Source organism: Zingiber officinale, chromosome 5A (genome assembly GCF_018446385.1).
Source record: "Zingiber officinale cultivar Zhangliang chromosome 5A, Zo_v1.1, whole genome shotgun sequence".
NCBI lineage: Eukaryota > Viridiplantae > Streptophyta > Magnoliopsida > Zingiberales > Zingiberaceae > Zingiber > Zingiber officinale.
This window is the reverse complement of record NC_055994.1, coordinates 84,411,052-84,421,290: the sequence shown is the minus strand read 5'-3', so window position 1 is coordinate 84,421,290 and position 10,239 is coordinate 84,411,052. Positions and strand designations below refer to the sequence as shown.

The 10,239-nt window shown below is 44.8% G+C and overlaps 1 protein-coding gene across 3 annotated transcripts; it reads left to right on the top strand.

Moving 5' to 3' along the window:
- The first annotated feature begins 3,714 nt into the window (after positions 1 to 3,714).
- Positions 3,715 to 5,382, top strand: LOC121980808 (subtilisin-like protease SBT3.10). Of its 3 annotated transcripts, none has more exons than XM_042533030.1 (6): positions 3,715 to 3,856; positions 4,185 to 4,298; positions 4,422 to 4,522; positions 4,597 to 4,706; positions 4,793 to 4,945; positions 5,046 to 5,382. In XM_042533030.1, the coding sequence occupies exons 2-6, from the start codon at positions 4,203 to 4,205 to the stop codon at positions 5,309 to 5,311; spliced, it is 726 nt and encodes a 241-aa protein (XP_042388964.1). In that variant the 5' UTR covers positions 3,715 to 3,856; positions 4,185 to 4,202; the 3' UTR covers positions 5,312 to 5,382. The 3 variants fall into 3 exon arrangements, with proteins under 3 accessions (XP_042388964.1, XP_042388962.1, XP_042388963.1); XM_042533028.1 differs by having other exon boundaries at positions 3,717 to 3,856; positions 4,161 to 4,298; XM_042533029.1 differs by having other exon boundaries at positions 3,726 to 3,856; positions 4,168 to 4,298.
- Positions 5,383 to 10,239: the final 4,857 nt, after the last annotated feature.

Sequence of the window (10,239 nt, the reverse complement as noted above, 5' to 3'; positions counted from 1 at the left end):
AAACCCTTAGAATGCATGCTCCTATAGATCTCGGACTTGAGCATCTCACCAACACACCAAGATTACCATATTTGTATATTGCTAAACTTAAAAAGGGGTGAGATACATAGGCAGATTGCCTAGACTTATGATGCTTATATCAGTGTATCAATACAAGTCTAGGCATTAAACACCAAACTAATAGTAATCAGGTTAAGTTTTTCAGCTTAATCAAACACTAACTGGATAAATAACTTAACCTGACTAACCAAGTGAAAACTGCTACCTTCTATAGTTGGTAAGTAACTAATGGTTAAACAGTTAAGGATATTTTTTTAGTTGTCTATTTTGAAATAATGTCAGGTTTAAGGGGCCAAGCAACATCAAAAAGACTAACTTAAAAACCATGGTGGTTAAGTGGATTAAGTTAGCAACACACCAAGCAACATCAAAACAAAACTAACTTAAAAACCATGTCATTTATTTTTGCATATTATTTTTTTCCTAACTTAACCCAGGTTGTCATTGCATCAAAAAGGGGGAGATTGTTGGTGCAGGTTGTGCACTAACGGTCCAACTCAGATTTTAATAAATTACAAAGTAAGTTAAGTTAGGTTTAATGTGATATAACAATTTAGCTATGTGTACAGGAGAAGTCCAGATAGGTCGACGGGCTGACCGGATATCTGACAAGAAATCCAGCTAGGTCGACGGGATAACTGGATAGCTGGTACGAAGTCTAGATAGGTCGACGAGTTGACCGGATATCTGGCATGAAGTCCAGCTTGGTCAACGAGCCGACTGGATAGTTGGCATAAAGTCCAGACAGGTTGACGGGCTGACCGGATATCTGGCAAAGTGGTAAGTTAAAGTAACTCACTGGAAAAGAGTGACCTGGTGAGGACGGGTTCTCCATTTGAGGGAACAGTAGGCGTCAATCCAACTTCGATCCATTTGGGAAATCTAAGTTAAGATCTTGACTAGATTCTGGTCTCGAGGAGACAGAATCTAATTACTACACTTGATTATAATTGTGCTAACACTTGTATTACAGGGTAATATAAGTTTTATTGTCTTGGACTAACTTGTTTTTGTAGGAAACAAAGGCTATTAGAAAAGTTGGCCGGGGCACCCGGAAGCGGTCCGAGCGCCCGAAATGCCCAAAATCTATCTCATTGCCAGCTTGGAGCGCGTTGATTGGATGGCTGACGTTACGATCCAGGCGATCGGAAGGGATCCAAACACCCTGAACTGCCTATATAAGTAGCCTTCCACCAGGAGCAAAACACAACAACTTTTCTCTGCAACTACTCTCTTGCGCACTGCTACAAAGATGCTCCTACAACGTTGTGAAGCTTCTCCGATAACCTGCGACTCAGTTTTTATTTTCCTTGTTGTCGGTAACTTTATTTTATAATTCTTGTACTTATTCTATAACTCTTTTGCGAACTATTAGTGGATTGCCTAACGAAAGCACTCTCATGTGCCGGCCTTGGAGTAGGAGTCAATGAAGGCTCCGAACCAAGTAAAACTTGGTGTGTTAACGTTGTTTTCGTTATTATTTTCCGCTGTGTACTTTAACTCGATAACAATTTTTTAACGATCGCTATTCCCCCCCCCCCCCCCCTCTAACATTCTTTTCGATCCAACATTCTTCTCGAGCCGAGGGTTGGCTCCGTTCAGCAAAAGCTCGGGTGGGACTTGTGTTGTTTCTTCTTTGAAGTTGATGATGGCGTGGTTCGGCCGTCATTCTATCTCATCTCTTTGCCCGAATGATCGGTGCCTATGTTGTCTATCGATCGATGGTGATTAGCGACGATATTCTCGTGGAGCCGGCCTGGTTGAAGTGCTTGATGTAGGCCCTCAGTGCTTCTTTAGTCCCTTGCTTCAAAGCGAATAAACTGACTCTCGTCTTTTGGTAGCGGCGGCTACTAGCGAAGTGATGTAAGAATGCAGCTCGGAAGTATTTGAAGTTATGAATCGACCCCTTCGAAAATCTCTTAAACCAGCGTTGCACCGATCTGGAGAGGTTCGTGAGGAAGAGCTGACATTTCGCCCTGTCAGTATACAGATGAAGTGTGGTCGTGTTATCAAACTTAGTCAAATGGTCATCCGGACGGTCGTCCCATTGTATTCTCTGATCGTCAGTAGGGTGTAGTGCTTTGGCAGGGGGTCGTCCAAGGTCTCTCGAGAGAACTGCTGATTGATCCACTAAGGTGAATCATTATTCTTTAGTGCTTTCCCTTTTCATGAGTTCCGAACAGGCATGTCGTTCGAGAAGGATCTTCGGTCCTTGTCTGCCGGCACCGTTCCTCTACAAAGTGTGGAATAGTGCTCGGTGAAAGAGGATCAGTGCATTGGGCGCGTCTCCTTATGTGCCGGTCGGCTTCTTACTCTATCCCTGAGCGGGTACATGATCCGCTCGGTCTCCATATCCGGCTTGGTGACACACCACTGAGGCAACGAGTTCATGTACCCGGTGCTTGGTTAGTGCCTGTTACTGTTGTCGATCCAACATTTTTGTCTCTCGGGCTTGTATCAGCATATCCGGCTCCTCCTTTGTCAAAGTTACCGTAGTGAGTCATCCAGTGTCCTCCATCTTCGTGTTTCAGATTCAGGCTACGTTCATACAGACGGTGCCAATATGATTTGTCCAAAAATTATGGAGATGGAAAGCTGGGGATGTGGCTGCTGCGTTGGCTTGACGTAGACCGTGCCCCAATCTACAAGCACAAGAAACGTCAGTGTCAAGCTAGGGAAGGGGTCCCTGGCGTTGGCCCTCCGACGCTCAAGTCAGTCACCGGCACGAAAAAGAAGACAGAACAACAGTAACACAAGCGTAAACAGTGAATAATACTTACCTTTGCCGATGAACGAATCTCCCTTTATATGATGCCCTGGTGGGCGGTGGGCGTGCTTTTCAAGGCATGGACACACTCTCCCATTGGTCATGTACACGTTCTTCAATTGGTCATGGACACCTGGTCATGAACACGTTCTCTAGTTGATCGTGGGCATATCCTCTGATTTGTTCGTCATATGATCCGCTTGTTGACCGTGTCCTCTGTCGGCGGCATCGTCTCCCAAAAGTATATCGAATGACACGTCAACGTTCGAGCGGGATAGCCAGTTGGCCGAGTACTCCCTCTGATCGGCAAAATACTCCTCCGCTCGGAAGGACTCAGCTATTCCTCCATGCGACGACGAGTTTCAATAGTGTTGTTCTTGCTAGACCAGAATAACACTCTGGTCATCTACATGCTCCTTTGCTTCGTAACGAACTTCTAGTGATCTTTGTTGCACGAGTGCTTCGCTCGATCTACCCCATTGCTGGTCGAGCAACACTTGCTCGGTCGACCCCTGATGTAGGGCTCCGCTCGACTACCTTTTGGTATGTTCATCAGTCCTCTAGCATTGACCTCCTTGATTGTAAAGGATTTGACCTTTACTTGAAATATATATCCAGAATATACATGTTTACATCTAGAAACTAAATTATTTTAGTAAATGCATAATTAAATTTTAGTAGAAAATAAATTACCATAATTATAAAATTTATATGATCTTTCTAATTAAATATGAATTACCATAATTATAAAATTTACATGATCATTGTAATTAAAGTAGAATATCACGATCCAGTATTCTCCCATATCATAAGATTTATATGATCTTTGTAATTATAATAGAATATTCAAATCACAATATTTGATATGATACTTGGTTTTTTTTTTTATTTAAATTATGATATGGTCGAAAGTTTCAACTTCTCCAACGCGTTATCGAAACCCTTCCTCAGCGCCGTAGGTTTTTCCGATATCATCTTGAGCTTTTGTTCTCGGCTTCGACCCGACGCCTTCTTCGTCCGGGTTTTCCGGTATGTTAACGCCGACTTCTTTTCAATTTCTTGTTTGGTGTTTTGTTCTCGGCTTCGACCTCACGCCTTCGACTTCCCTGAGCCGTGAGCCCTCCCTCGGCTTTTCTCAACGCCGATTTCCCTGGGCCTTAGCCTCAGCTTTCCGGTGCTATCCCAACGCCGACTTCCCTGCGTGTATTTATTTTTCTTATTTTGTTATCGAAGCCTTCGACCGTGGGATGCTCAGCTTTTTCGGTGTCAAGTGTATTTTGAATTGTCACCATCTTTTCAATTTTTTTTTTTTTCATTATTCTCTATTTTGAAGCATTAAGGTGTGTGAACAAGGCAGAGAGGCGAAGCGAAGGAAATGGGCAACAAATCACATGTCTTTTCTCCTTTCTTTCTTCTTGTTCTGCTTTGCTTCCAATCGGTTCTGCTTACATTGAAAGCATCATCTGATAAGGTATTCAAACTTTCTCACAGAGTCTTTGATAGCTCCCTGTAAATAATGTCTGAATGTTTTTTAAAAATTGTTGAAGATATATATTGTCTATAATGTCTGAATGCCTTTTAAAAATTTTTGAAGATATATATTGTCCATGTGAGAGAAGGAGAAAGTAAGCATGAAGACCCGGAGGAGCTCGTCATGGATTTGCACATCCAAATTCTCACTTCTGTTCTTGGCAGGTAATTTGGTTTCACTGTTTAGTACTTAGTTGCTTGTGAAAGGTAAGTGCTTAAGATTTTCTTGACTGGAACAGTAAGGATGAAGCTATCAGCTCTATTGTCTATAGCTATGGATTCTGCAGTTTCTTTAGATTCTCTAGTTTTGCTGCAAAGCTATCGGTGCCCCAAGCTAAAAAAATCAAAGGTTCAATTAATTTGTTCAATTGTTTTTTAATTGTGAGTAGATTTAGTATGATTTATCACTGTGTTTGCTGGATATGCTATTCATAGAGTTGCCTGAGGTGCTAGGCATAAGGCCAAGTCGGACGTTGAGGCATCTGACGACAAGCAGCTGGGACATCCTCGGCGTTGACAATTCCGAACTTTCTGGCTTTCTTCGAGCAAACCACGGCAAGGATATCATCAGTGGAGTCATAGATTCAGGTTGATTGTTGGAAACTAAAACCTAACCAATTAAATTTTCCGTCAACTTATGGTAGTCCCGACTTAATTTTTTCACGGCTGTGTCTTCATATTGCTGCAGGTGTATGGCCAGAGGTGAAGAACTTCAGCGACGGGAGCTACAGCCCAGTGCCGGTGCAGTGGAAGGGGAAGTGCATGCCAGGCCAACACTTCGACGTCCACAAGTGCAACCGCAGGCTCATTGGCGCCTACTACTACAAGGGTGGAGTCACCACCAAGCTACAGAAGGGCGACTACCTCTCTGCGACCGGCAACAATGTGTCTAACGTTGACGTGTACCAGATGCCCGGCTTGCCCCTCAGCGCCACAACAATTTTTCTTAATTAAGTTTAATATTGGTGATGTTTAACGCCTTTGTATTCCATGATATAATGATTTCTTAGATCCAGTTGCATATTCCTCGTTGGTTTTAAGCATTCAATGATGTCATATACTTTTCCAGAATCTTATTTGCATGGCTCTGATATTAGGATAGCTTGAACCTCAAAATCACTTAACTATGTGAGATTCTTGCGTATCAAGTTTTGAAATAGCATTGGAATCGTTTAATTTCACCAATTTACCGAAATGTCAACAGATCGTGATGGTTGGTTATAGCTCTATAACATCTTTGGATCCTGCAGGTAAGCTTCTTTTTCTAAGGTGATGTAGACTTGGATCCAATGATGCAATTTGATTAAGCAATTGATGCAGGCAAAGACTTGAATCCTGCAGATAAGCAATGATTCAAGTTGATGTCACAAATGAAAAAAAAGAAAGGATATGTAACTAAATCTATTTTATTTGCAACCTTCTGGATTCTTGTTGCTACTCTTGACTAAGAAATCATGCATCTTACATCAGTTTAAGCCAGTGATTCATCTTCCATTAGGTGGTACTTTTTATGCCTTTTTTCTCAATTGAGAATATCTGATAGGATGAGTTACATGGACCTTTCTGTATATAGAACACCTATGAGCAGATCACTCGATTAACTACCTATAGAAGAGCAATCCAACCGACATGCATACGCCCCTTAATCGTGGAGGAACAAAAAGTTTTGAGCCAAGTAAAATTAAGATTAAATATCTAAAATATAATTTGACTAATTTTTACAATTAGAAAATGACAATATGAATAGGAAAATATCATGCTTCAATGATCAATCATCACATATTTTTGCATACTAGTGTAACAGTGTCTGGGTGGATTATTTTAGCGAGATTTTGAACCACAAAAAAAAAGATTTATTATCAGATACTAACCTTCCTTGTTTGGAACCTCTATATACTTAAAGTTACTGTCCTTTTCCTGTCTTCAATTCCTTGTGCAATATATATATATATATATATATATATATATATATATATATATATGTGATGGGGCAATTTTGCAAATGCCAAGCAAGAAGTAAAAACAGGTGTCGATCGAGCGGCGAACACGAGACAGAGCGATGAGTGTCAGGCAGAGCGGTGAATGAGATGCGAGCGACGAGTGTCGGGCAGAGCGGCGAGTGAGATGCGAACGATGAGTGTCGGGCAGAGCGACGAGTGCCGGGCAGAGCGGCGAGTGAGACATGAATGATGAGTGCTGGGCAGAGCAACAATTGAGACGTGAACAATGAATGTCAGGCAAAGCGGCAAGTGAGACACAAGCGATGAATGAGAAGAATGTCAACCAAGCGACGAGTGTTAAAGTGAGAGCAGCGCCTAATCAGAGGGAGAACTCGGCCGATTAGTCATTGTGCCCGACCGAGAGGTCGTTGGCCACGAGAGCCCTGCTCACTTATAACTCTCTCTTGGGCGAGAGTCCGGGAAGTCGATCGAGAGAATTCGATCAAACGACCGAATGGTACCCAGCGGATGCCCAGCAAACAGGAGAATGTCGAGTGTGCGTATAAACGAATCAAAGTAACAAACCGAAAAGTGTTGAGCAGGAGATCGAAGAAATGTCAACTGCACTCTTGGGAGAACACTAGGCGGGTGGAAAGGCGATGGGCGAGTGGTGTCGAGCATGCGACCGAGAAAGTGCCAATCGGGCAAGCGGGAGAATTCTGAGTGGGTGGAGAGACGACGGATGAGCGGTGTCTAGCGCGCGATCGAGAGAAAGATTAAGTGATAGACCAACCAAAATAAAGTGAGTAGCCGAGCGAACAACCTGGCTACACTAATCGGGCATCTAGGAAGATGCTAACTAGGTGACCAAAAAGAATGTCGACCGAGCATCTGAGAGAAAGTCGATCAAGCGTCCGAGAGAATGCTGGGCAAGTGGCCGAGTGGTACCAGTGAGCGGCTGAGCGAACGACCAAACAATACTGATCGAGCAACTACGAAGATGCCAACCGAGTGACCAAAAAAATGTCGAGCGGGCGATCGAGATAATGCCGACCGGGCAATCGTAAAATGCAACCGGATGAATGCAAGGATGACGAGTAGGTGCGTAGCCTGTGTGCTCGGTGAGCTGAGTCAGGTGCAGATCCTGAGGGATCGAAAGGCACAACGTCGCTGCACCGAATGGGCGTGAAGCCCATGAGATGAAGGCGAATGCAAGAGGGGGCAAAGCCGGGGAGTCGAGTGGGCACGGACCCTGTGAGCCTAGCGGCGAGTGGACGAGTGCTAACTGAGCGACAAGTGTCAAGCAAAGCATCGAGTGAAACGTGAACGGTGAGTGCCGGGCAAAGGAGCAAAACTCGACCAACTAGTCATTGCGCCCGACCAAGAGGTCGTTAGTCGCGAGAGCTGTGCTTGCTTATAACTTGCACAGGGGTGACAGTCTGGAGAGCCGACTGGGAGGTTGTTGGTCGCGAGAGCAGACTTCCTTATAACTCGCTTTGATGCGAGAGTCTGGAATGCCGACCAGGAGGTCATTGGTCGCGAGAGTAGACTCGCTTATAACTCACACTGGGGAGAGGGTTTGGAATGCCGACTGGGAGGTCATTGGTCGCTAGAGTATGCTCGCTTATAACTTACACTGGGACGAGAGTCTTGGAACGCCGACCGAGAGGTCGTTGGTCGCGAGAGAATGCTCGCTTATAACTCGCGCTGGGACGAGAGTCTAGAACGCCGACCGAGAGGTCGTTGGTTGCAAGAGCAGACTCGCTTACAACTCGCGCTGTGGAGAGAGTCTGGAACACAGACCAGGAGGTCGTTGGTTGCAAGAGGATGCTCGCTTATAACTCGTGCTGGGGCGAGAGTCTGGAACGCCAACCGGGAGGTCATTGGTGATAGTCCGGTCCGAGACCTGTGGCGATATTCTAGTCTGAGACCAATGACAATAGTTCAACCCCGAACGGGGGAAGTGGAGCCTTGTCGGCCAGTTGAAGCTCCAAGTCAATCCCTCAATTCTCGAATACCCGTGGAGCGAGGTGAGAAGATAATATGTTCGTCAGGATCCTCCGGGACTATGATAATGGTAAAGAACCTTTCGACATCGTCCATCTTCACGTTCCAGAATAGATGGTGAAGATTCCCACAGACGGTGTCAAATTTAATCCTGTCCGGAATCAGAGTCAGAGGGACCGCCAATTGAGGTGGATGGAATGTTGACCGAATCGCGATGACCCGGAGGAGGGTATGCTGAGATGGCTTCTATATTGACCAAGTTGTCAGAAGTCCTCTGGTCAATGTTACCTGCAGCCAGTGAGCGAGTCGCCCCAATCCCTAGTACCTCGATGCTTGAGGCAGATCCAACAAATATATAAGTAACAGACTAATACTAGAATAATAAAATAAATGGAGAGTGAGTACGGTAACGTACCCTGGCCTAGGAGGCGCCCTTTGGTGGATCGGTGATCTGGTCGGGATGCTGCTCGCGTTGCCTTGACCCGGAAGGGTAGATGACTCTGAATAGGATGGAGAGCTGGATCTGATGGCGCGGAGTCAGACGCAGTGGCATGAAACCGGATGCAACCTCAGCACGCAGGTCGGGCTATGACATCGGCACGTAGGCTGAGAGATGATATCGGCACGTAAGTCGGGATATGATATCGGCACGCAGGCCAGGATACATTATTAGTTCGAAGACCACAACACAACAAGTCAAGTCGGAATACAATGGCAGCGAGGGCTCGGGGGCCCGATCGACATCGGAGGCGTACAACAATGTGGATCGAGAGCCGGAGAGCCGGACCGACGGATCTGAGGTGCCGACAGTGGAGTTGATAGCTGAGGAGTGCTCGCCGGGGGTCATGGAACAATGTTGGCGGCTAGGGCTGCTCGCTAGGAGCAGCGCCGACGGTCAAAGGCTACTCACCGGCAGCTGTGGTGTGAATGAAGACGCTGGAAGGAAAAGGTGTGGCCGGTGGCGTGGTTGACCGACGATGGTGGCTAGCTACGGTGATGGAGAAGAGGTGAAGGCAGCAGCTGCGTGCCTTCTTAACAGTGGAGACTGGAGGTGGTTGTGCGGGAGAGCAAGGAGAGAAGGATGCCCCCGTCGTGCAGAGTGTGTCAGCGTAGTCATCGGCAGGTGACGGAGGCAGAGAGGTGGCTCGCTGGGAGTGACGCCAATAGTCAAAGGCCTGTCTGGCAGTGGAGGCGGCCACACGCGTGCGGGTAGGTGCTAGCGAAACATCCAGTGAACAGAGAGAAACGGAGAGCATCCACTAGCGACTGCCTAAGAGAGAGAGAGAGAGAGAGAGAGAGAGAGAGGAAAAGGCGGCGACGTTACCGAAGTGAACGGATCTGCGGGAGAAGAGGAGAGGCTTCGCCGGTCTCTCCTCTACGTCTAACGGTGGCAACGTCCCGCGGGAGAGAAGAGGGCAAACGAGATTTTCCAAGGTATGCATTGAACGAGATTATCGAAGGGTGAATGAAATTTGAAAACTTTGATTTTTATGCCATTAAATAATCTATTTTATATTTTCAGAAAAATTAGTAGAATTTTTAAAGTTGTCATTTTTCTACTGATCTAACTTATTCTATTTAATTTTGAAAAAAAGTTTTAGGATTTTTCAAAATCGAAGAGTAATTTTTTAAATTATTTTTCAAAATAGAAGATTAAATAAGTAAAAGTAGAATATTTTTAAAAATGATCTCTGAAAAATATTAGCCTACTGGTAATTCTTGTTATGTACCATAGATTTTTTTTTCAAATTTTTTAACTGTTTATTTTATTTTCTCCTATTTTTTGATGTGATCAAAGTGGAAGAAATATATATAAGTTAAGGGGAGGTAGGATAATTAAAATTGTATTCCTATACTTATTTGCAAAATGATAACCATGATTTTGTTACACTATTTTGATTCATATATGCATGATTTGATGTCTTGTTCATAGTT